Genomic DNA, 26,911 nt, shown 5'->3' with positions numbered 1-26,911 from the left:
CTCACTGCAGGTTTTCTTAGTCCTGCGAAATGGTGGTTTAACGAATATTATTATATAAAAGTTAGTGGTATACCGAATGGTAACAAATTGATAAAAACGATATCCCACATGTAAGGATGTCATTCCTTTTCCTCACATGTGAGAATATCATTTTTGATAGCATTTTTGTCCCTTTGACTGTACTTAAATCTGTTGGTGTATGATTGGAACATCTTCATATCTTCTTCGGAAGTCTTCGGCAATCTTCGGTTATCTTCTGAAATTTTCAGAAAGTGTTCGAAAACGTTCGTCTGGTTTTAAGACACATTTTGGACAATCTTCGGAAATCCTCGGAAAATGGTCCGAAATCTTCGGAAAATCGTCCAAAACGTCGTAACGTATTGTTAAAATTTATATAAACAAAAAGAAAATTACACGGTCTCTTGAAGACACGAAATTTCTCTCCTCGTGTTGAAAAATACTTTTCAACACACAAAGATAAATTTGGTCTCTCCTCGCTCCCACGTAATATCCTCTATTTACTACAAAGATGAAGTGATGTTCTCTAAGCATTTAACTATAAAAAGCTGCGATAAAATATTTATTAACAGGAAATTTTGCTTTAAAACGACGTTTCGACGTAGAGCTAATTCACGCCATTATCAAGTCACACTAAGAATTGATATAAATTGTATAAATACTACGTAAAATAATAAATAATCAGAGAGGAATAAAAGTGATAAAAAGGTTCTTTCAGGCAAAGAGGTTCAAGCAAGTGGAGTCAGCCTGTGTTTTTAAACTTGGATAGCGTTTTTGTAATGAATAAGCGCCTCATAAAAAGGCCATTTTGCAATTTATTTTAGACTAATGTTTTTAATTTTTAGATTATTTTTAAGATTTTCTCTGATATTGTAAAGCGCCTTTGAACATTAGGATACTGGCGCTATATAAATCTTTGATTATGATTATGATCATGGTTATTATTTTGATTATGGTTATGATTATGATTACGATTTGATTATGATTATTTATTTTTCTTCTCATATTTGAAACAAAACTGTTTTTTAGACATGAATCTTTCATCTCACAGCATGGCAGTGTGAGAATCGTACGCGTTTCAATTGAATGTAAAAAATTGAAATTGTTGCAAACACTGTGTTGTACTTGATTATGATTATGATTATGATTATGATTATGATTATTGTAATAAATGAACTCTCTCTTTCCCCGCGCTAAATCAGTTTTGAACCCAGGAGAGAGAAGAGAGAGTCTCTTTTCTCCAGCCTGAGGTCAACCCCTATATAGAGAGGACGGGGTAAGGAAAGTTCATTGAATGGACTATTTAACTATGCGACCTAGCTCTACACATGATAGAGAATCCCTCTAACCACGGGATCGTGTTCATAAGGTTGGAAAATATTTAGAAATATCTGCAAGGTAAAGATCGGGACTTCAATTTATAGGAATTATACAGATTCAATGTTTCTTTCTTAGGGGGTTGCAACAAAACGCTATAAAATTTATACCTAGCGGTATATTTGCGAAACTGAAACATCTCCGGACTCTGTAAGTGCATAGGGGCCAGTTTATACTGATATACCCCCTCCCCCTACCCGCCCCCCCTTAAAAAAAAAAAAAAACAGGAAAGGAAAAGAAAAAAATCTCCCGGACCGTTTCAGTTAAGCCATGTCCACCATATAGAATATACATATAATCACAGGTTAACTTTCAACATTTAGATTATGACGTCGAGATTTCTATCGCGCATAGAAATTATGAGCGAATAATCTGACTGTTTTAGTATAAATCTATTAGTCGTCCAAAACTTTCTCTTAATTCTCTCTATTGACACTGAAAACGTAAAGCGGCCGCCATTTTGTCAACAACTGCACAGTGTAAGGCTACTCATTATCTACTTAACAAATAAAGAAGCCTAAGCCGTGTATTACACTGTGATAAAACCCGACGGGCATTTGAGAACACGAGGGAAATGTAGAAAACACGAGCCGCAGGCGAGCGTTTTCTGCATTTCTCGAGTGTTCTGAAATGTCCGGAGTGTTTTATCACAGTGTAACACAAGGCATAGGCTTCCTCATTTGCTTTATGATCTAAAGGCAATGTGGCGAAAAACAATAAAACACTCCGATAAATCATCGGCTTTCGACCAATCAGAGTGCGCGCAGGGTCCTATCTATATTATAAAACAGAATAGATAGTGAGTAGCCAATCAGAAAACAGCATTCGTGATTGAACTAGATTTATACGTTTACAAAATATCGAATATACCCGCGGAATGTCAGAAGACTCCGCTAGAGAAATAAAGTGTCCCTGAGATCTTACTAATCATGTGACACTCCTCACAGGTCATTGGCTGGAAACAATCTTCAGTTTTTACCAGATGGATTACTTTCCAATCTCACATTTCTGGACAATCTGTAAGTTAAAAATGTTTGCTTAGCAGACGGAAATCGGTACGAGACGATAGATTAGTTACGCGAAACAGTTGGCTTTTTGAGTTGTTTCCACAGGAAAAAAATAACCAAGGTAATAATGGAGAAAAGAGCTCAGTCCGTTTCCTTATTCACCTTTACGAAAAAGAAAAAGAAAAAGAAATTAAACAAATAAGGCAATACGGTATTAGATAAAGGCTGGGTAAGGTTTAAGTTCAAACCTCCACTTATCTCAGGTGTCCACAGGTAGAACTTTATACTCCCCCCTGGATGGTATGCTAGTCCCTCGCAGGGTTACCCTCAGCATTAAATTTGCTGGTACCAGTTTATACACCTAGGTGGAAGGAGGCAAGTGTCTTGCCCAAGAACACAACACAGTGCATGACACCACCTAGGGCTCGAACTGTTGTACTCGGAGTCCATTTCACTAACCATTAGACCGTTGTGTCTCCTCTAACAATACTGATAGCTTTACTTATTGAATGATGTACTTTTCTAGAAATCTTACCTCAAATGCAATCAAACTTCTACCTCACGAGTTGTTTGCCACACAGACAACATGGATGAAACATCTGTGAGTGAAACAGCTTTGTTACATTATGCATGGCCTGGAACTGTGCCAGTTTCTGCAGAAAGTCTTAATGTTTTAAAACTTGACAATATTTCTGTCTTTTTATTTACGAACGTCGCCACGAAACATTAAAATGAGTTAAATTAACTAAAATTGATTAAAATTAAACTAAAATTAACCAAAAATAAATAAATCATTTTTTCATCGCTTAATACACTACACAGAATATTGACGTCTAACGCTATTGAATTTCTGCCTGACGGAATTTTTGCAAGATTGACAAGACTGAAATATCTGTAAGTTATCATCAGCTCACTGTTAGTACAGTCTTAAGCTTGCATGTTTTCTGGTCTCATCTTGCGAACTTTCATTCGTGCAAACTGCAACAGGAGCCATCAATCAATAAAATACAACTTTGCTTTTTAAACATTAAATTTCTGTAAGTCCTAAATGTTGATTTTAAAGCTCTACTTTCCTATTACAGGCAACTGGATTCAAACAATATTCATAACTTAACAGGCGATGTGTTTTACCCTCTAAAAGTACTGATGTATCTGTAAGTTTAATGATATCCACCTGAAGTTCGAGTAACAAGAGGAAAAAAAACTTTGTACTAAGATTACTTGCATCAAAGCGCAAACTTCTGTGCGACTGTTTTAAATATCTTCTCAAAAGAAATCACTACTAACAACACCAAATTAAATGTCGAAAACACATTTTGAAGTTCATATGAAACACTTGAAAGTACTGGTGAAATGACACTGATGATGAAATTTTGCCTGTGTTTCCACAATTTCTCTGAACTTTGAAATATATTTTCTCGAGTTCATATGAAAAATTGTTTTTGGTGTTCCTTCAGGCAATTTCTCATAGCTTTAGCTTTTAGAAAATACAAAAAGGATTTTAATATACGTGACATTATTCTGGTACAAGATTTCTGTCTTTCGCTCGATTTCCTATCGGATTTCCTCTTAATTTCTTTTTATTTTCTTCCTTTCCTCCTTCATTTATTCCTTATTTTTTCCTGCTTTTATTGATTCTTTCGTTTCTCTCTTCTTTCGTTTCTCTTTCTTTCTTTCCTTCTTTCTCTTTCGATTTTTCCCTCTGTTTGTCTTCCTTTGTCTCTCTACTCAGTAAAGAAATTCAGAGATCAAAAGAATTTTTTCGATTTCTGATTATTAAAAAGTCTTACTATATAACCGTTACCCTATAAAGCCATTTCTTACTGATGCTTAAGCCAATTAACCAGCATTCAAATTTCGAGAAAATTCAGAGACAATATAATCAGTGATAGTACTTATAAAAGCCAAATTATTCATCTACAATACTTTTTATCTGCAGAGATCTTTCCTTCAACAAACTTCAACATTTACCAAAGGGCCTGCTTTCCTGTTTGAAAAATGTACAAATTGTGTGAGTATCTCCGAAATTGCAATTTTTTGAATTAAGATCCTAGTTTAACGTTTTCGACAACTTCGAAAAAAAAACTCATTTTCAAACGGGCCAACCACAATTTCATTTTATTTGTACCCATATAAATACAAAGTTCAGTTTAAATTTCATCTGATTAAAAATAGAGTACTGGCTACCCTTAATAACTACGAGGGCTAAAATAGCAGGGCAGCCATAATCAAGTTCATAAGGGATTATTATTAAGGTCAGGTGAAAAATAAATGCAAACAGACAAAAACACACACATTCACGCACACACAGCATCACAGACAAACAAGCCAGGAGTCAGAAATAATCAATCTAATAATAAGATAAAAAAAAAATAGTAATTTTGAAAGGAAACAATTCTTTTAACTAAGTTTTAAATTGACTGAGAGGTAAAAGCTCATCATCATCATTGATATCATTCCAGATTTTAGGACCTTGAAATCTTATATTGAAGCTGCCATAATTAGTTCGAGTTTTTGGGAGGGCGTAAGAATTTCTCCTGGAAAACCTAGTATTGCAACTATGGATACTCCTTACAGAAATAAGATGAGCAAGAGCTCCTGCAAATCTATTCCCGTGAAAACTGTTTTTGTACTCTATCCGCCCACCAAATTCAAAGTATATAGCTGCTCTTTTGAGGTAAAAAGTCTCTTTGTGGAAAATTTATCAATCGACAAATACCCTACACTCCTAGGCAACTCTTTAAATTGTTTGAAAGGAAAATACAATTTGATTGGAAATTTGGTGAGGAATGTTTATTCTTGGATTAAATTTACTAATACCGTGAACCAAAACTTAAAGAACAGAACTAAAAAAATTTCATTCAAAGATGCAGTTTATCTGCTAGTTTTTATGATACCATATCGCGGTCCATAAACACGCAAAAGAAGAACTTGGCCCATATATTCCAGCCATCTTTACCGCACGCCTAGTTAATAACCAATAGGAGCTCACCCCTCGTCAATTACACTTATATGCAGTAGTACTTTATTTGAGAGATACTTAGTCCATAAATTGATTGTTAGATTTCTGCACAATAACAAGATCACAGCTATACCAAATGATACCATTGTGGACAGCGTCTTTCTTAAAAATCTGTATGTACTAGAACATATCGTAATTTGCACGTTTTTCTTTGTGAAGTGCGGAACAATTTTTTTTTTAATCCATTGATATTTAAAGTGTCCTAATGAGAATCCGCGAATCTCAGTGGTTTTCTTTCCTAACAGTTTATTGTTCGATAATCGACAGCAATTTTAACCCTTCAAGAGAAGAAAGTTATTTACTTAAAGTAAATCCTACATTCCTGACGGCCATCCTTTGACGTGTCCATTTATATTGAAAATATAATTGGGTTATTTTCCCCTGTTTTTTATGATTAACATATTCAAATTCACCCTTAGCCAATCAGAAGCCATATATACTGGCCTTATATCCTGCAATATCATGCCACAGACCTGACGTAGCCGGATTATATTTCTAGCCGAATTTGGCTTAATACAAATACCTGATATAGGGTGCGTTCCTTTGGGGTGATCTGGATCAGGATCAGTGATCTAAGATCACTCGGATCATGGTGCATCAAAGGAACCGATGAATCCACTCTGATCACGGATTCGTCGGTTTCTTTGATGCACTATGATCCGAGTGATCTTGGATCACTGATCCTGATCCAGATCACCCCAAAGGGAACGCACCCATATAATACCCTCTGGGTGCGACTTGGATATTGTTGGCTCGACTACGACTCGTCACAATACCAAGCTTAATTGGCTAAACTCTCCTGATATGCCCACCAAAGCGTACTAAAAAGAAACCACTAGGTAAAAGCATTAACCAGCTTATCGCATCCAGACAACTGCTGGGCCTTAGACAAGTCGGGACCTTAGCGTAATTGCTAACTATTGATAAATTTGGCTTTCTAACTATATCTTTATATTGTTGATGTCAACTTTTAAGAATACTATCGGACAATCCTATTAAGACAATCCAACCAGGAGCATTCACACGAGGTGTTAACAGTTTAAAAATGTAAGTAACAACTTCGGTGAATATTCGTTTGGTTTTCTACAGCCAAACCTCTTTTCTGGGTTTATGAAATCCAATATGGCGTACAATCAATGAGGCTGGTGTATTATTTTGTAGTGCCAGTCTTACAGTTTTTACATGCAAACAGTTTCGAATTTTTTTACAGTGTGTCGAAGGAATATCGAATACGAGATATCTTTAAATTCGTACGGTACATTGTATGGTCGCAAAACAAAACGGATTACAAGCATATTCAATTCGAAAAAATAATAAATTATAAATACTAAACTTACTGTTTAACAGAGACTTCTTTGAAATTATTTGTTCCTTGAATTTATTTTTACGTGCAACATATTTTTCTTTTTTTCCAGATACTTACTGCGGACGAAGCTAAAGATATTAAATCTGGAGTCTTTCAACGGCCTTCGTGGTCTTGATTTACAACTGTAATGTATCTAGTTCTAAGAACAATGGGGCGATACTCCACCAATTACACAATTAATGATCAATAATTGATTAATCTAATCAACTTAACTAAATTTCGGATTACCTCCTTGTCATCAAATGCATCTTGAGTTCTAGGTGCTTCAGCGACCTCCGTGCATGGTCTTAATTCATAACTGTAACCTTTTTAATTTATATCATGAAAAATGGGCCCTTCTCAAGTATTGATACAATTATTTTAACAAGAATTAACAAGAAACGATCATCCATCGTCTCTTGGAATTAATCAATTTCATTATTTCACTGTCAAGTACCGTCCCTTCATTAATATGCACCAGTGAGTCCGCCAACTAGAATATTAAAGAAACATCGCTAGTATTGATATACATGTATACCTAAGCCACCGCCTTGGTATCACGATTCCTTAGTTGCCAAAGCTATTTGACAATTGGTCACCAGCAGAAATTTGCAATGAATGAAATGTAGGGCACATTGTATAGTTAATTACAGTTTGTTTTTATAGTGTAAGTATTCCTAGCTAGGTGTAGATAACTTAAGCAATTTTAAAAAAAGTTAGTGTACGTTAATTGTAAATAGCTGGTAACCGAGGAAAACAAAGTAAATAACAAGTAGAAATGTAAGGACAAAATGGAGAGTAACTTATTTACGAGTGATGTTCTGTAAGAAATAAGTAGGTCCATGCAATAAGTACAGTTATGTGATAAGTAGAGCAATGTAGAGTAATGCAAGTAGATTAAGGTTATGTCAATTTAGTTCTGTACGAATGTTTTGTCTTTAAATAACTTTTCATTTGATTAAGAAATAGAAATAACTGTAATTTCAATGGAATATATTCTTTTTGTTTTCTTTTTGTTTTTGCTGTGAATTCTTTTTCCAGGAATCCTCTGAATTCCAATAAAGAAGCAGTCGAAGCTCATTGGAAGGAAAGCCTGTTTTTGAAACCCGCTCTAGCGGCCGCTGGATTCAAAGGAATACCTAACAATGACTCGTATTCTTACACATTTCTACCGTGTCCTGTGGGAACATTCTCCAACTTTTCCTCTAAAGGAGCTGAAGGATGTATACAATGCCCTCCAGGTATGTGAGAGTTTCACTGCAAGATTATCACTCTCTGATTATGCATGTATCCCGCCAACAGAACTCTGGCGCATGATCTAGTCCCTAGATTCGGCCTATATGGTTAGCAAAAACGATTTTATCCTTTTGCCTTCCTTTCGAGGGCTTTGACAGTTACTTATAGCTAAATTCCTTGAATTTCTAATAAGTTCATGGCCGGCTTCAGTCATGCTTGATATTGATGTCAAGTGCACAGCAGCACTAAAAGTATAACGAGGCAGGTGTGGATTTTAATATTTTAGAAAGTAAATACCAGGGGAGAAGGAATATTGGGAATGAACGAAATTCAGTCCAGTTTTGGCTTCGTACCATCTAACACGACAAAACGAACCAAAACCTACCCTATAACCCAAGAATATCACAACAGCACTCAAGGCTGGTTTTTGTCTCGCATCAAACTGTATTTTGTTACAATATTTTTCCAGGAGGGTTTTATTCTGACGATGTCGGTTACGTGGCCACAAACTGTAAGAAGTGTCCTAATGGTTCATTCGTGCCATATGACAAAACACCAGGAACGAGAACTCAGGATTGCAGAGCTTGTCCACTAGGTGACCCTGAACTAGCTTGTTGTTTTCTTATTGTAATCAGAAACTTTCTTTATAATTACTTTAGCATGTTGGATTTTGATCAACAGCCTTGTTACATGTGCCTATACAAATATAAAGAAACAACTTTAGATGACTATAGACATCATAGCTAATATTTCACCCCTCTTCTTATTGGGGACACCTAGTATTTAGATACAAATTAAAATACCATCTTTTGTAATTAAATAAACATAGTGCCTACTAAAATAAAAATAAAATCTTTGACTCCCCCAACGAGATCCCAGGTGTCCATGACTTTGATAAGAAAAAATAATTTTCACTTTTGGTACAAAAATTGCGTTTACTATGTATATATTTAGTGGATACGATTTTACAATTTTGAAAGCATAGGATGCATTCACCTTGTGTGTATATGAACTTTGACGTAATATGATAAAACTATGCCATTCAAAAACTAGTTATTTTGAATCTTTCTAGGCACTGAAACTGACTTTTTCGCCGGATACCGTGCTTGTCAATGTTTGGAAGAATTTTATCGAACGGATATGTTCGATAAATGTTACAAATGTGGACAAGGAGGACTGGAATGCAAAGACGATTATGCTTCTTTGAAATCTGGTCACTGGTGGGAATGGCGAAATGAGACACATAAAGAGCGTTACAGATTTTTTATTGCAAATATGTTGTCATCTTCACCAGCATTGGATGTTTTCAGCGTACGATTTCCTCATCCGATACCTACGCCTTACAAATGCCCGGTTGAGGGATCTTGCAAGGGTGGTTTGGATTCCCCATGTGAGATTGGTTACGAAGGTCCACTTTGTGCGGTGTGCAGCTCAGGATGTTATAAGCAGTTACAGATCTGCACAAAATGTCCATCAAAGAAGTGGATTGTGGCGCAGTTGTCGATCATCACTGTCATTTTATTCATAATCATCGCATTATTGGCTTGGACAAACAAACGAAAAGATAAGAAGGCCAGAGAACTGCCACTCATAGACATGTTTTTCTCCAAACTCAAAATCGTAATTGGCTTTTATCAGGTTACTTACGGCTTACTTGAGGTATTCTCGTACATTAAGTGGCCAGATTCCTTGGAGGGTATCGCTAAGTATTCGGGAGTATTACAGTTGAACATACTTCAGATTGCACCCATTCAATGCCTTTTCACAGGCCTACAGCTCGATGCATTTGGAAGCTTATTTGCGATGATGGCAATAAACGCTGCGGTTATTTGCTTGTCTGGCATCTATTACGGAATAAGAAAAGCGCTCATCTTGAAAAGCCGAATCTTGGAAGTCAAAGAAAAGTCGAGAAGGATATCACAGACAAAAGAGCTGGTGTATAAAAACTTGTTTTTCGTCCTCTACGTGACGTACCTGAGCACGTGTTCTAAGACAGCCGCTGTTCTGCCTCTTGCTTGCCAAGACCTTTGCCGAGATGGAAACGAAGTGTTTTGTCATAGGTACCTGAAGGCAGATTACATGACAAAATGTCAAGGTTCAAAGTACCAGTATTTACTCATGGGGGCGTACATAGCCGCTGTCTATGTCATTGCTCTTCCTGCAGCCTCATTCGTCGCTCTGTGGAGACAAAGAAGGGTACTGTTTGCTTCAAAAGGTGCAGAAAGTTGCCATAAGCCAGGCCCCAGCATGGAAATGATCACAGGATTGCGTTTTCTTTTTGAAAACTACAAACCTCGCTCGTGGTACTGGGAACCTGTTGAAATGTCTCGTAAAGTGATCTTAACCTCCGCTCTGATTCTGGTGGGACAAGAGAGCAGATCTTACATTGGCTTAACACTGGTTATCGCCGGGATGTATGGAATGCTGTTCTCCTGGATCCGTCCCATGCAAGACGCGTTCGAGAACAGATTGATGTCCACATCTCTTGCCGTTACTATTGTCAACTTAGCTGTTGGAGCTGTCAGTAGAATCCCAGCAGAGAACACACTTAGCTCAGGCGAGCAATACGCAGACGCAGTCCTATTCAGGATACTGGTACTTGGAGCAAACGTTTCGGTGATTGGCCTTCTTGTTGGTAGGATACTCCTGTTATTATTAATGCGTGGAGCAGGGATAGCCCAGGTTCGAATCCGCCCCGGTGTCATATGTGGGTTGAGTTTGTTGTTGGTTCTAGCCTTGCTCCGAGGGTTTTTCTCCGGGTTCCCCGGTTTTCCTCCGTCCTGAAAAACCAACATTGACCAAACTCCAATTCGACCAGGATAGACGACCCGCATGAAAACCAGCTAAGGCTCAAGCCGCTTCCCCTCTGAATATTGTAATTTAATGAATTAACACATCTAAACGGATCACACATGAATCATTGGGTTGTAGCAGCGTCGAGATCCCAATGATCATTTCAAATACGAGAAATGAAACACAAACTGCGTTGATAAACATGACAATAAAACGCAATAATTGAAAACCAAAAAAATTGTTTTCCATCATTGCGTTTTATCGTCATGTTTATCACCGCAGTCGCCAGCGTGTTATTTCTTGTTAAGCTACGATGGCCAAAGAAAGGAGTATATACGAGTGAAAACGTTTTCAAAATTGCAATTGGATTCATTCAAGTATTTGAATTATTAATAAACTTAGAACAAAGTCTTAAGGTATTGATTACAAGACTCAAGTTGGGAACAAAACCATACATTCAAAACTCTGTTAAAACCGGTTCTAGAATCTACCAGAGCCTTACAAACAATACATTCATCCTCAAAAATTCCACGCAAAAAACGCTGACCTCAATTAATCCAGAACGACATTGACTTGATTCGATAGAGTTTTCGAAACTGACATCAACTGACTAGTGCTGACTATTTGCGAGTCTTGAGGCCAATATAACCAGGGCAAATCTGAAATATCGATTCCAAGGACCATCGACTTACAAACAGCTTTTCACTTTTTTTTTTTTTTTCACTTGACTGAGACAGTGATCACTTCCGGCCAGGTTGTCGAAATACTAGTCACCAATCCCTTGACTGAGTATCATCACCGCGCCAATCACAGAAGACGAACTATTTTAGCTGTTTAAAAAGAGTTTTAAAACTATTTTGCTGGGAGTAATGGAAAACCTGTCTCTATTTCTCATTTGCTTTCAGTTCAGTACACACTGATCCTCTATCGTTACCTCACGGAATGGCGCAAAAATCCGCACTGCTCTTTATCCTGCTGTCTGGCTTTGCTTCTGCCTCTTAACGATTTGCAAGACGAAATGCACGGTTTGGCTGAAAGTAACGTCGTCAATGAACAGCTGGAAACAGGACAAATGGACACGCCTACTGTCACCGGCGCCGTGCAAGACAGTGGTGCTATTGATACCATACTTAAAACAGGTCAACAAGGAGTAGTGGCCAAGGAGGACCACTGCCAAAACGCCCAGTACAGAAAGGAAAGATGCGACAAAGGCATACAAACAGACCAGTTTGAACTTTCGTATCCTGACTGCACAGTGCATGAGCTACATGCGCGTAGTCTATTAACAAGTAAGTACAATACCAGGGGGGGCTTTAGGGGGCGGATTGGGTGGCTAGCCATTCCCTTTTGGAGAAACAAAACATAAAAAAAAAGTTGAGAAAGGTTGTGAATGTTATGGCTTGAATAAAAGCAAACTCTCTGGACATGTACCTTATTGTGATTTCTAGCATTTCTAGTGAAACGGTTTTCTATTAGGTTCCAAGTCTCAAATTGCACCATTTTGGGAGCATGTCCCATTGATTCTGCTACCCCAAGGTACGAGCCACCTTCCCCCCTCCTTGAAAAACCCTTACAGCACGTGATATGACGTCAAAACTGGCACGTGACCAACAAAAAACAAGACGTCTAGATGTTTTTATACTCATCATACAAGTTTAATCTCACTAAAACATAAAACACGCTTGGGGAAACAGGGGGTGGGGATAGAGAGGCACTATTTATAGTACTCTACAACCGAGGGAATACGTTCAGCAATAATCAAACTGACATCGTAGCCTAAATTGTTGCATTTTTTGCTTGTTTTTATTTTTAGCCTCCAAGAAATCACTCAAGTGAAGGCCAAAGCTTGCACATGGTTAAAGGCGAAAAAGAGACGAAATTTTTACTTAGAAAATTATGATTAAAATAAGTTCCTTTTTTATTCAAGTATATTACACGTAAGCTTCCGCATAGTTTAGAACGCAAAAAAGAACAAATAGCGTTTTGTTCGGTAAGTTCCTTCTTTATGTGCTAGGAAAAAACTAAGCATTTGCCTGTGTTGGCAGAACCCGCCTACAGTTGTAGCCGTCTAGATTTTCCGTTTGGGATACTCTTAGTAATGTCGTAGTAAATGACCGAGCAGGTTCAGAGAATTTTAAAAGCAACTTTTCACCCTCAGACAAGCTTTCTATCTAGCTTCCTTTCAATAATTACTTGATTAGTATTATGACAGTGCGGAGCACCGCGCGATGGTCAGCGGTGAGTAAAGCTTTCCTCTTTTGGGGCACCTCTGCCGCAACCACAGTCGGCGGCGACTGTTTGTTTTCAATGCTACTCATCACATTTCAAAACCATATTGGTTAGTGAAGCTTCCAACTCAAGACATATACATGTGGATTTGTATTGCCTCAATAAGGCCAATAATAAAAAGTTTCAATGTAATTTAGGCTAACGTGTTAGGGTGTTGAGTGAAGTGTGATATGAAATGTAGTGGTTTTAGGAATATAGCTGCCCAACTTACTTTATTTCTCTCATTGTTTATCGGTTAAAGAGCTCACCTTGCAGGAGAAGTTTCAATTACGACGACCAGAATTATTCCTGCCCTGAAAAAGCATCTATATGGGACTGGCTGCGAGGTGGAATAAAATTTTGTTTGGCAGCATGGCTTTGTGAAAGGGCGTTCCTGTATAACTCAGCTAGTCCTTACTCACCATATGTGGAGCAAAGCACTGGATGCTGGCCTTCAGGTAGATGCTGTGTTTTTGGACTTTGCTAAGGCGTTCGATCGCGTGAACCACAAAATTCTTCTGCATAAATTGTGTAACTTTGGAATATCAGGGTCGCTGCTTGCCTGGTGTGGTGACTATTTATCGAATCGTAAACAAAGAGTCGTGGTTGATGGAAAATGTTCTAGCTGGCTGAATATTCCATCTGGCGTGCCGCAGGGGTCCATTTTGGGTCCCCTATTTTTTATTATTTTCATCAGTGATCTGCCTGAGGTGGTCAGTCAAGAAAGTTCTGTGGCACTTTATGCAGATGACTGCAAGATGTTTAGGGTGGTAAACTGTCCAAGTGATCTAACGATGTTTCAAGATGATCTAGATAGTTTGTGTACCTGGAGTCAACACAACAGGATGACCTTCAATGTTAAGAAATGCAAGTTGATGCGCATTACCCAGAAGAAACAACCATTCAGATCTAGTTTCACCCTAAATGAATCGCTCATAGAGGAAGTTTATGAGTTCCACGACCTTGGTTTGTTTACTAACCATCATCTTTCTTGGAACTCTTATGTAGATGCCATTACAAATAAAGCTAATAGAATTTTAGGCCTACTTAGAAGAACTTGTAGAGGTTGGAAGGACATCGAAACCCTAAAGGTGCTGTACTGCACGTTGGTGAGATCGCAAGTGGAATATGGATCAGTTGTGTGGTCGCCACACACCGCAAGAAACATTGACAAGCTTGAGCGCATACAACGGAGGGGAACAAAATTTATTCTCGGAAGAAGGAATTTTACCTATGACGAGCGCCTGAAATGTCTTAATCTGCTTTCGCTTGAAAAGAGGCGCTATCTTTTTGATGTCACATTTTTGTATAAGGCTTTAAATGGATACTTGAATGTGGATGTATTTCCGTTTCTGAACTTTTATTCTCAAGATGATGCGCACAGGTTTAGACATGTTGATGACTACTCCTTGAAGACAAATTTAGATAGAACGACTACTTTTAAAAACACTTATTTTAATAGAATTGTGGAGATGTGGAATTCGATACCCTTAGATATTAGGTTATCTCCTAGTTGGGCAGTTTTTAAGTCGGGAATGAAGAAGTTTTTAAGTGAGGAATGAATATTTGATTTAATTTTTTTTTTCTTGATTGTTATTACATGATTATTTATTTAGATTAGCTACATGGTGATCTGTCTCGCATGGAGTGTTCCACTCTTTTACAGATTATCCTTATGGCTTTGCCTGTTTGTGTATGCCTTTAGACTTAGATTTAATTGCCATTAAATTGTAATAAATAAGTAAATAAAATTTTAAAAAAATGTCCGGTTGCCCAAAATTGATCAAAATTTGAGAGCGAACTGGATCGAGTGTAACTGCGTGACAACGAAGTAAACAATATGGCGGACGGTTTAGTTTTTTTCTCCTTGATCTGATCTCTTTTCTAATCCTCGTAATCGTTTTTGCTACCGAGTTTTCTGTGAGAGATGTCCACGTGAGATACTTTGGACGTATTTTTAACTCATTATGCCGAAAAAAGCGGGCAAGAAAAAGGGCAAAAAGAAAACAAGCAAGTCTGCAGATGATCGTGAAAGTTCTCTGCAGCTGGGAAATGTCCCAAACAAAACCATGGTACAGCAAATGGCTTCTGAGACACTCAGCGTAGCAGGTAGCAGTCGAAGTGGCATTTCATCGAGAGAAAGGGTGAGTGCTAAATAAGTTGATACCTTCGTTGTAATTCCTTTGTTCCGACAGTCGACTCTAATTATATTAGCCCTCAATTAAGCTTAATTTAGCCAATGTTGACAGAGGATTGAGAAATATTTTTGGAGCTATCCTGCCTTGAATTTCAGCCGTCTCCTTCAGTAGCACAATTGTAGAAGGGCCTTATACAGAACAAAAAAAGGAAAAAAAATATTGGAAAATAAAGAATACTCAGATGACAAATTCCTGATCTTAAAATTTATCAACCAGATGAATCATTAGTCAGAAACAACAGCATTTCTGTGTTTGTTCTCTGATATTGTAAAAATCTTCATGTTTAGATGAGAATTTTAATTATTTATTTCTGGGATCTTTTTGTGTCATCAGCGAAATCCAGAACAGAAGGGACATAAATGAATTACTCCAGGCCTGCGGTTTAATCTACCATTAATCTACCACCTTATTGGTCATGCCCAGTCAATATGTCAACGTGTTCAGGTGTTTGTGATTTACCTTAGATGTAAGCCAGACTTTGCACCAGCCTGTGTAAAATCAAGCAAAAGTTCAACCAAACTTTAGAAATATCTCCTTATAAGTGTGAACCAGACTGTTTTCACAATGTTAAGGTGGCTCTGTCACCCTTAAACAGATGAGGTTAAAAAAACAGATGAGGTTGCTATTTTTAACAGCAAGATTCATAATTGAACCAATGGTCTCATCGCACATCATGGTAATTCTTCTGTTTTTATGTATTGGGTAGCTTTCTCAAGCCTTGTTTGATGGTGAGCTACGGAATAAGAGGAGATTCATGAAGGGCAAAGTCACCTCAAGAGCATATGAACAACTTACACCACAGGAGATTAGAGATCTGAAGCTTGTTTTTGATGTGTTTGACACCGATAAGAGTGGGTAAGTACTCTTTAGCAGCAGGTAATTTTATTTTGGACAAAGCAAAACTTCTGAGACCCTGTTTGGGTGCTCTGACCACCAAACCAGAGACTTCCAATGAGCTGTACAGCATTTGCTACAGTAATAAAGCTCATAAGAAACATTAATTACATAATTATGTACATTCTGCATGTTTATAGGATTTATTTTATTGAAAGTAGTTGATAACATATTTGATAAAATAGTTGGTAGCATAGTGCTTTTTATGTTATTTTTTTGGTAGCATAGTTAGTAGTTAGCATTAAGCTCAGTCATACTGTAATGGTCTGTTACAGTGGCATTTTTTCATAGCTGGGAAGTAAACCAAAAATAAGACAAATGCACCCTGATGTACCTGTTAGGTTCTTTGAGAATCTCTGAGACCTTTAAGGGCCTACATTACTTTCAAGGATCTTGGTCAAGATCTCTTAAAATACTGACAAGAATATGGAAAGATCCTAATTAAAAGATTCTTGAGCAAGATGTTTGCAGATCTTGATTGAGAATCATCAAGATCCTCTTGAAGATCCTTGAAATGTTTTCAACAGGAAAAGAATGCAGGTGAGTAGATAGAGAGGTGGAGGCCAGCTCCTCACCCGAAGCCTGATTTTTTTCACTTGTTTTTAATGCTGCTCCCTAACTAGTAAATGAGTGTTTGAGGAACTCTGTAGAAACTTTTTTTCTCTAGTAAGTTATTTATAACTTGTAGTTCTTGTGTTCTTGTGGTATGCAGTAGCTTAGTAATACATAATTTTTATAGTTGACTTCTTGAAATTCAACAGCTTCTCATTACAAATCATTTGTTGTTTACATGTATGTGGTTGACTGTGGGATATCATAAATGTGTTGAACTTGTAGGTCAATTGATGCCCGAGAACTCAGGAAGGCTATGAGGGCATTAGGATTTAAGATTTCAAGGGAATCCATAGAGGACATGATAGGTAAACACAATACTCAGTTCTAAATGTGACAAAACAGAAAAGGTGCTATGTATATGTAAATATTACATGAACAATAATACACCAGAGAGGGCCTAGTTAACTTTATAATTCCCACCTTTACAGTTTGCAAAGTACTAGTTTGATACACATACTTCTAGATGATCAAAGACTCTTACTAATTATAACAATGCTTTGTACCAATCATCTTTTTAAATCAATCTGAGACTTTTATTTACATCGTTACACTTGAGACTCTGAGACTTTCCAGCAAAAGGTTCGAGAATTCAAGGTGGAAAGAACCACGCTAAAGCAAGAATTTGTGATTCTTTGCAGCACAGCCCCACCAACCATTCAAAGTAACATCCTCCCTGGATGTCTGTGTTATACCCTACAGATGTGGTAAAGGATGCTTATGAAAACATTTTCATATACTACCAAACTTACTTTGAGACCTTTTTTTCTTTAATTCCAGCTGACTTGGATATTGACAAATCAGGGTAGGGTTTTACTTATAATAATGTGTTTTGAAGATATCCAACAATGTTACAGATAATTTAATGTGTTTTCAGTTGTATGCGTTGTATATGACGCAGTCTGAACATAGTGTTTCAAAGCTACCTGGCAATCCAGTGGATAACATAATTTTGCAAGTTACAACATTCAACAGAAGTTTGTTTGAAATAGAATATAATTAATTTTTTGATCTGCAGAATAAAGGTTTAATTCTTAAGAAGAAAGACCATCACAGTTAAATACAAAATTTAAGTAGTGGTGATAAAGCCTGAAAAAATGCAGGCTTTAATGGGATTCAAACCCATGACCCTGCAATACCAGTGCAGTGCTCAAACTGAGCTATCAAGCCAACTGTGAGCTGGTCATTATGTTGAATCCACAAAATGAAAATTAATAAGCAATTAATAAATAAAAACAGATTGGAAAATTCATTGATCATGATGGTTTCATTTTGTTCAACATTTTATTCCCTACAGGTCAATTGAATTTGATGAGTTTTTGGAATTTATAATTGCCAGACAAGGGGATGGCAGAGATGTACACAATGAAATTGTGCAGGTACCGGTATCTGCATAAATTATATGATTCTTAATTTATTAAATATATAACATTTTTTATCCATTTTTTTTGTGAAAATCTTTTTAAAAAGACTAGTGTGAAATTTACATTGCCTCAATATTTTATTTATCACACATGGACAAAAGTGAGAATGTGTAGAATGGTTAGTGTATTTGCAGATGAGATCCACTTCAGGTTTCCACTTCAGCCTTGTGGTAATAACCTCTGGTAGTAAACTATGAGGAGGGAAGGGTTCATTTGTGGGAGACTAGATACTTCAGAAAGTTCTTGCCATGTGCCACAGAAATGGATTTGTGGGGAGTCAACAGAAACAAAGTTAAAAATTGCATAATTTGATATTAAATTATTTGCTCTCCCCTTCTTTTTTGTTCAAACTCAATCTTCCCTGATTCATGGTATCAGTTTTTTGAGCACATAAAATCTTGGGTATTGTACGTACTTGTCATGTTACAATATTATTTTATTCCTAGGGTTTCAAGATGTTTGATACAGGTGAGTGGCCAACACCAAATCACTGTAACTGTTATGTAGCAATATTTTTTTTGACAACTTTAAGGGCAGAAGTGAAAATAGGCCTTTTGCAACAAACAGCCACATGGCAGAAAATGTTCCATTCTGGAGGGCAAACGAATGTGACAGCCTCCAAAACAAAGCAATTTCAATCAGTCAAGCTTGACTTTACCTTGTGTTTTTATGTCCCAGTGCATACATGTATAATGCCTTCCAGCATGGCTGATATTATACATTGTACCATATGACCATCTGTTGCAAAAGGCCTTTTATGTTAAGACGATGAAAAAATGTGTTGTGTACATTGTCTAGTTGGGTACTGTTATATGTAACAAATCATGTTAACTCTTCTTTTGTAAGTTAAGCTTTTTCAGTTGTAAAGTACTGTCAGGTTTCATGTTATTGTACAAAGGAATTTGCTATAAGAGTTCACTTTCAAAAAAGATCAGGTGTCTGCATGGAGTTAGTCTCTTCCATAGCTGCAACAAGAAGCGTTGCTTGATGACCCTAATAATGGCTGTGCATGAAACTAGCATATAGGAGGGTTTAAAATATTTGAATGTGGCTTGGACCATAACCAACTTACAACTGCTGACAGTATTTTACTCAGCAATACCAAACTTTTTCTTTCATGACAGATAAAACAGGAAAAATTTCATTGACCAATCTGAAACAAGTTTCCAGACTCTGTGGGGTAAAGTTGAATGAGCAGGAACTCAAGGAAATGATACAAGAAGCTGACAAAGATGGCGACAGTGAAGTTGATCAGGAGGAGTTTGTGAACATCATGCTCAAAACAAACTTGTTCAGTAGCTAATAACAAATAGTATGAATCAGATCAGTTTGAGTGTCATTGATTTTCTAACCTTGACATCAAAATTTTATACAATCATGTGAATTAACAAGGCCATTTTAATTAATTTTGTAAATAAGAAAATTGTTTATACTTACAACTAAGGAAATTCTATTTTTGTAGTTAGCTTTTGTGAGAACTATAATTTGTAGCTACATATTTTTAAAATCAGTTTGTGTACTTGAGTAATTTGAATGTTGCTGTTTTTGTAAGTTTGCTGATTTTGTAACACTAAAGGAAGTCTACAATAGCTTGCACCCACCCCCCAGTATTTATAATGGAAACAGAGAAGGCACACACTGAATTTATTTTTAAATGTTGCTAGATGACATTAGATTAGATTAGTATTTGGCAAGAACTGCTTTTTTCGTTAATTGATACCATGTAGTGCCCATGTTTGGCATGTGCACCAAAGTAATAACAATATTAAATAAAATATTTCATAGGAAATATGACGTGACCATTTCCTGAAGAAATATTAGAAATAGAAATAGACTTGCGGACTTCTATATTGCAAGAAGTCCTAAATCAGTAACAATACCATTGCTGGTATTTTGTTCCCCTGCAGCTCCAGAATCAAGACAGGGAATCGAGTCCTCCTTTCTCCTTTCATCCCTTTGTTTCTTTTTCTCCTGCTTTGCAAGTTCCTTTCTTTTCTTGTTACTCAAGTGCACATTACTTGTTCCTTGTCTGTTTTTAGACCTATCAACAACTTTGGGCCTTGCCCCTTGCTGCTCATAAGTCTTACTGGATTTATGGTCGCCATGTGATATGGATTCACTCAAGTCCTGTACAGTTTCACTCTTTGGATTGCTTGATAGATTTAAATTACTGTTTTCTGTCTCTTCTTTAGTCCCCAAATCTGATAACTGTGTGTTATCCTCAGTGGAACAACTATATGTTTCATCAGTAGAATTGTTTGTATTAAGATCCTTAATTTCCATGTCAGCAGATTTTTCAGATTCCAACACATTGCATTCCGTCATTGGAACATGATTTACTAGTTCACTGCTGGTGGCATAAAGTTCGTCAGACAAACACCCTGAAACAAACACTGTGGTTAGTGAAATCAATGTAATTGTACATATTAGTGACCTACTTTTAAAATACTCTATTTTTTGTCTCATCATGGGGAATGTGTAGACACAAAACATAAATGAAGCAATAAATAAACATGTAAGATCTCTGCCAACTTAGCCTGTGAACAGGCTCCTGATTTTGTTGTAGGGAAAGCAAATAAACTGGCAGGCAGATATAACAAAGAATGGTCTGGAGAGGGAAAAATCGCACCCCGCTAGGCTTGCTTCACTCGCCCTATTTTATTTTTTTTCACGCTCATCAAAAGCCGGTTCACAGATGGTGCCAACTCTCCCAGATTATCCAGAAGTCTCCTGGATACAGACATAATCTCTCGGTCTCCCGTACAGGTCATCAACTTTATTTTGAGCAATAATTGTCATTTTTTGGGGAAAATGTTTGGAATATTTGCCAATGCATTTCTGTGGTTGAATCGGGAGAATTCTCTTTTTAACAACACTTATAGGGGCAAGAGAGTAAAATCGGCAATGTACTTACTTCTTTTTACATGACACCTGATTGGTGAAAAAAATGCCCCATGATACATGATTTAGTAGAAAAGTTCAGCGTGATGTGTGATTGGTATTTCCCCCCTCCTTTGCCACCCTCAATGAAGAGTATGCTGCCCATAACCCTTTCCTGTAATATCCTGTATTCCTGCTAATATTAACATAAACATCCTGTATCCCGAAAACCCCTACTAGGAGCTCAGCAATCAACTGAGCATGGGGCATGTATTACACACAAGAATGCATTACCGTCCAAAAGTACAAGTAGTGTCCCCACTCTACAACTCATCCGAACATACCTGTGTCCTCAGCAACACACATCAACTGAAGAATGTAATGAATGGAGGCATCAACATCATAAGCGTTATCCTCAAGAGTTTGAGCGATGGTAACCAAGTCCTAGAAAATGAAATGAAGACTGTTCACTTTGCCAGAGGGAAATCATACAGCCATGAACTAACATCAAAATCAGCTCTCTGTTGATGGAATTAAGTGATTCAGACATTTGTCAGGGTCCAGGATGATAATTATGTCACAAGCTCTAACATTCAGAATTGCAGGAAATTAATTCAGTAATTTGAAAGCTTTATACTATAAATATCCTTCAGTGAAGTAACTAGTGGTAAAAGGGGATAAGTGAATATTTTGATAAATTTTTTTTGGTCCAAATAAGCTGCATTTTTGCATTTGGCCTTTAAATAAATTGAAAAACATTGTCCTGGCTTTTTTTGCTAGTTTCCGCTCCATTTTCAAGAAAAAAAAAGCCAAAAAATGCTGTTGCTATATTCAAAATAGAAGCAATAGAAAATGATTAGTCCTTTGTTTTGTGACAAAGAAATATCATGAAACCAACAAAGTGCCACATAAATGTACTAAAAGTGTGACATGAATAACAAAGATATTTAAGCCATAAATCATATTGAACAATATGGCACAGTGTTCAATACTTACAGTAAGGCATAGAGAAAACTGCTAATTACAACTCTGAGTTGTTGGTTTGAGTCATGAGACTGACTTTGTTTATTTTTGGGTGGTCTCACTGTTGATTTTTACTCTCTTTTGCTTTGTCCAAGATTTCAATTTTCCCTACACATGTTTTGTAATATGCAGTTAAATGCAATTTAACGGAGTTAACAACAAAGAGCGCCAGTGTTGTCTGGAGTCAGCGGCATTTCATACATGGGCATGCGCCAGATCCCATGTGCTCTTTGACTGAAGTGTGTTTAGCGTTACAGGCGCTAGCGTGTTATTTGCGTGGCAGTTCATGGGACCTCATCTTCAAGGCTTCCTCCCTCCCCCCCATTTCCCTCCCTCTTTTCCACTGTTCACACAGTGTGACGGGTGCCTGCTCTCCCTTCTGCGTGGGGGCTCATGGCTGGCTTGCCAGGATTTGCCAGCCATGGGAGCGGTCTCCATCTAGGAGCTGGCTGCCAATAGTGGAAGCTCCTGGATATCACAGGCACCCAGCCTCCATTTTGCGATGCAGTTGTTAATTTTATATTAATTGCATCTATTTTCTTAAATTACCATGTGCTAGATATTTAAATCATGTATCTGTTGGTATTTTATTCTGCACCTTACATCCAGTGGCTGCCATAACTAACTCCTCTGCTGTGAGCTTGTCTCCTTGTAGAAAAGCCATGTTGTCAATATCAGCTGTTGTGTCTTTTCTTTTTTCCTTTTCTTTAGACTTTCTCACCTTTCTGGTTTCTGAAGGTTGCGGTTTTCCAGCCTAAAGAAAAACAACAATTCAGCCAAAAGTTACATGTCCGTCAACATAAAATGTGTTTAAAACTACCATTTATTCTTCCCCTTGGTGTCTTCATCTGAAGTTCATAATTATGCCAATGATGCAACCTCATAAATTATAGCGGGGCTCAAGCAACCTAAAGGGCCTCCATGCAGAGCACCATGTACTCATATGATCCCATAAATTGCTTTCTTTGTGGTTATCATGGCTAACAGTATGCATGCACAATGACAAGAATGATGGCGTCGCACAACGTGACAGCCATACTTCGGCAAAATTAATATGTCGACTGAGGCATGCAACCTTGGTTTACAGCATACAGCTTTGATATTCAAGACATCTATGTTATGGTCAACTGACACCTGTCAAAACAAGGCATGTGCTGACCAGTATCACATCACCATATCGCTGGCTCAAGTTTAGAGCTCACTGAGGTCACCTTTTTTTTACGTTGACCACTGTCCAGGTACTGGTTTTCGATCGGATTGCAGGCTCAAGCCAGGGTAACTTATAATTATTGCAATCAGGAGCTCTGCTTTTAGGCTTGGCTAAATCTATATATAAATTAATACTTACAGCTGTGACTGCAGATGTTTTTTCATTATGTTTAATCCAAGCTGGTTCTGTAGTGTTGTCATTAATGCATCGTACAGATGAGTAATGTTCACCATTATGGTAAGAAATATGTAGCTCTCGAGCTTGTCCATTCTTGCTGTAATCTCCACCATATATAACCCATCGAGGTTCATTGAGTTGATGTATGACAATATTGACACCATGGTTACGAGCAAAAGCCACAATGCTGTCATTTCCACCGTAAGTACTAAGTTTCGATAATTGCTCTACTGAAGGCAACAAATGAAACCACATAAAACTTGTGTTCTTTAAAACATCTCAGCTTTGTCAGTTGTGTTCACAAGTTGTCTTCTCTGTTTAGATACATGTATTACTAAGCTAAATTACTCAGAAAATGATTTGTGAATGATTATTTGCAATACTTACAATGCTTATCAAATGACACATTGTCCTCCATAAACGGTTCAAAGTCACTTCTATGATCTCTCATGTATCTGACTGTTTCTCTTCTGTGCCGGGCATGGGACGTGTGCTCTCCCTCAATCTGATCCCCTAAGGCCCGGAACAAGCAATTTCTGGGTACAGCAAGGGAAAATTGTTTGTACAGAAGTTAGATATCTCTGACGCACTGGTCCTCAGCAGATTTCTGTACTTATGTTACTAGATTTCCAGCATAGAGAGGTAAAATGAGTCTTCATGCAAAACCATTCATATGAAAATATGTTCCCCCTACAGGTTCTTTTTCATCCAAATCAAATTCGTTTTCACACAAAAGGTTTCACATGAGGACTCATTTTGAAACAGAGGCACAGGGTAACTCAGAAATGGTCTATTGCTATTGTTACTGGGGAGCTGTGTGGAGGACAAACAGTTGTGCTCCAACTCACAAGTACTTCAAGTGGACTTCATTTGATGTGCAGCTCAATGAAACTTACTCAATCTATTTACATGTAACTGAACAGTTTGGAACTACCAGTCAGATCCAGACTGACAAAATAATGTGATGCTTCGTTGATTTCATTGTCTGGCAAAACAAAAGGTTTCTGTTGTTTCGCATTCGCCAAAAGATGCCACTAGGAAAAGTGCCTTTTTTGCATACATTATTTCTCGAAAATGAAGAGCAACCCAGCGAAAAAAATTACAGGGCAATGTTTTTCAGCTGAAATGAAGGCCACATGCAAAAATTCAGCTAATTGGGAGCAAAAAAAAAAAACCAAAATTGTCAGTTATCCCCTTTTATCACTAGCTTCTTCAAATGGATTATCATTGGTATGTTTTTAAAACCGACCTCTCCTGCATGAACATGTCTAATGCTTAGAAAAGTAAACTTTATAACTTCATGGTAGATTCCTTTCAAGACGGTGCTATCACATAATTTTATCAAGGTTATATTTCATGTCCCTCTACAGATCTATAACTTTCAGAGACATCTTTCCCAAGTATAATGACATTCAACATAACCTTGAATTTCTTTCTTATTCTATAACAGTTTGTTGAGTAATTATTACAAATTATTGCTGTATAGTTAAAGTTAAACGAGTGTTAATGTTATAGCCTTAGACTAACCCGTCTCCTGGGATGTCTTTGATCTTCAAACCCAGCGCCTCCAGCTGGTTACTGAAGCTGGCAAAGTCTTGATCATCTTCAAGGTACTCTTTAATTTTACGCTCTTTTTTCAAAGCATTTCGCCTCACACGGTCATCTCGTTTCCTTTCAAGCTCGTCGCGCCGTTGCCCTTTCGTCTGTTTCTTGTTAGCTCCGCCTTTCGTCATTATAAGATTTCACCTGTGGTATAGTTTACTCAATAAATTTTCGATTTCCTTGTGAGTAAAATTAAAGCTTCGCTTGAGATATTTAAACGTCGAGGTGATAAATTTGGAGGTGGCTTGACAGTTTCCGTGCTGTTTCGTCCAGAACCCCTTCAACAAAAACTGCAGAGATAGTACTAGGCTTACATTTATACTAAGCATATAAACAACAAAATGCAAAAGAAGCTATAAATAGCTTATTCTACTCCACCGTACAGCTGCAGGCCTTGCGGCCATGTTGCTTTTTGGTGGTGCAATGTTACTATGTTACACTACAGTGTCTATTATACCATGGAGGACTGAAACCGTTGATGGCCGCTGCCCAAAAGCGAGCGGATTCATCGTCATCTCCTCCAGGGCCAGGGCAGAAAAAGGCCGGCTACATATAAGCGTCCTGTCTCCGCCGTCAGAAACTCTGGGCTCGATTTTGGGGTATGGTAAAGGTCGGCACACACGAGGGTACTAGTCCCTGCGGCTAGTCCCTGCAACAAGTCGCGAGGACATGTACCATCGTGTGAACTAGCCACTTTTGCTTCAAAATCTAGTCACAGGGACCAAAGTAGTCCCATCGTGTGAACTAGCTACTTTTGCTTCAAAATCTAGTTGCAGGGACCAAAGTTTGGTCCTTGCGACTAGTCCCACGAATTCAAACTGGTTTGAATTTTTGGGACATGTCCCTGCGACTTGTTCCTCAAAACGCTTCGTGTGAACTGTTCGTGGGACAACACCCTCGTGTAAACTCTTCTGGGGACTAGTTCAGTAGTTGCAGGGACTAGTTGCAGGGATTAGTCCCCTCGTGCATGCTGACCTTAAAATCGTGCAGATTACCCGGGACCGAGGGGCTGAGGGGATAGGGGTACTTCACAAAGTTTTATACGGGGATGCCCCTCCCCAAGGTCCAACTCCTTATGCTTTTGTACACCATTTTAACAGAAAAGGCTTCCCTCTCGTATACCCTTTATTAAAAAAGGTAGCCCTAGCCACTTTCACATGCTTTCGAATTTCATAACCGGCCCGTACTATTAATAAACCGCGAAAAAAGGAAATCTTTCCGTCATTTAAATGACCCAGCCATATAAAGATGCATCTGTTGGAAATATTTTGATTATGGGCCTGTAGTGACCCTCAACATTCCTTGCGTGACATTTCTAGAACATTCTTGCGTTATCATATGACATTTAGTTCTTAGAGGGGGATTTGCCAATTCCTCCCAATTGTAAGCACGTGCCCTTTGGGCAAGTTGTTGCGGTTTGAGTGTTCTGTTGTTGGCAGAATAAAAGGAGATTAACTCTTATTAGTGCTCGTTTTTTCTGAACGCTAAAGGCCCTTTTAATTAACTAAATGGAGCTAAAGGACAGAATTCCTCACCCTTTCACCTTGTGAAATCCATACCCTTTTATATACCTGAGACCTGCTGAAGCCTGAAAAAGGTCCCCCTTTCGTGCGGAGCTTCCCCGTGTAGGCCATTATAGGGAATACCCCCAGGGGCAGATTGCCTCCTCAAATTGCGTTCAAGGCGGAGCATTTTTCCATTTTAGTTTTGAAACCACTAACGTGTGACAGTGATAGGCAGATCTTCATCCACGCCATAAAACTGGCCGCGTCCGCCAATAAAAGGCACTTGGGGGTTCAATAACGAAATATGTACAAGGACTACT

At 37.8% G+C, this 26,911-nt stretch overlaps 4 protein-coding genes across 5 annotated transcripts in view; 3 read left to right on the top strand and 1 right to left on the bottom strand.

Moving 5' to 3' along the window:
- Positions 1-26,911, top strand: part of LOC145481893 (uncharacterized) — a 287,663-nt gene that overhangs the window by 181,178 nt on the left and 79,574 nt on the right. The gene's annotated exons all lie outside the window — the stretch shown is intronic.
- On the top strand, positions 9,131-12,502 carry LOC145481851 (uncharacterized). Its single transcript, XM_081460409.1, has 2 exons — positions 9,131-10,640; positions 11,704-12,502. Exons 1-2 carry the CDS (start codon positions 9,146-9,148, stop codon positions 12,162-12,164), a joined length of 1,956 nt encoding a protein of 651 aa, XP_081316535.1. The 5' UTR covers positions 9,131-9,145; the 3' UTR covers positions 12,165-12,502.
- On the top strand, positions 14,098-19,983 carry LOC145481885 (uncharacterized). 2 transcript variants are annotated; one of them, XM_081460450.1, is made up of 7 exons: positions 14,107-15,210; positions 15,971-16,119; positions 16,996-17,078; positions 17,551-17,575; positions 18,068-18,149; positions 18,641-18,662; positions 19,319-19,983. In XM_081460450.1, the coding sequence occupies exons 1-7, from the start codon at positions 15,034-15,036 to the stop codon at positions 19,495-19,497; spliced, it is 717 nt and encodes a 238-aa protein (XP_081316576.1). In that variant the 5' UTR covers positions 14,107-15,033; the 3' UTR covers positions 19,498-19,983. The 2 variants fall into 2 exon arrangements, with proteins under 2 accessions (XP_081316575.1, XP_081316576.1); XM_081460449.1 differs by lacking the exon at positions 19,319-19,983 and having other exon boundaries at positions 14,098-15,210; positions 18,641-19,312.
- Positions 19,956-26,393, bottom strand: LOC145481856 (OTU domain-containing protein 3-like). The gene is made up of 6 exons (XM_081460413.1): positions 25,012-26,393; positions 23,872-24,020; positions 23,446-23,714; positions 22,696-22,851; positions 21,419-21,518; positions 19,956-20,575 (listed from the first exon to the last, which is right to left on the bottom strand). Exons 1-6 carry the CDS (start codon positions 25,215-25,217, stop codon positions 20,040-20,042), a joined length of 1,416 nt encoding a protein of 471 aa, XP_081316539.1. The 5' UTR covers positions 25,218-26,393; the 3' UTR covers positions 19,956-20,039.

The sequence above is a fragment of the Orbicella franksi genome, chromosome 3, assembly GCF_964199315.1.
Source record: "Orbicella franksi chromosome 3, jaOrbFran1.1, whole genome shotgun sequence".
In the NCBI taxonomy this organism is placed as follows: Eukaryota; Metazoa; Cnidaria; class Anthozoa; order Scleractinia; family Merulinidae; genus Orbicella; species Orbicella franksi.
This window is presented reverse-complemented; position numbering and strand designations above follow the sequence as displayed.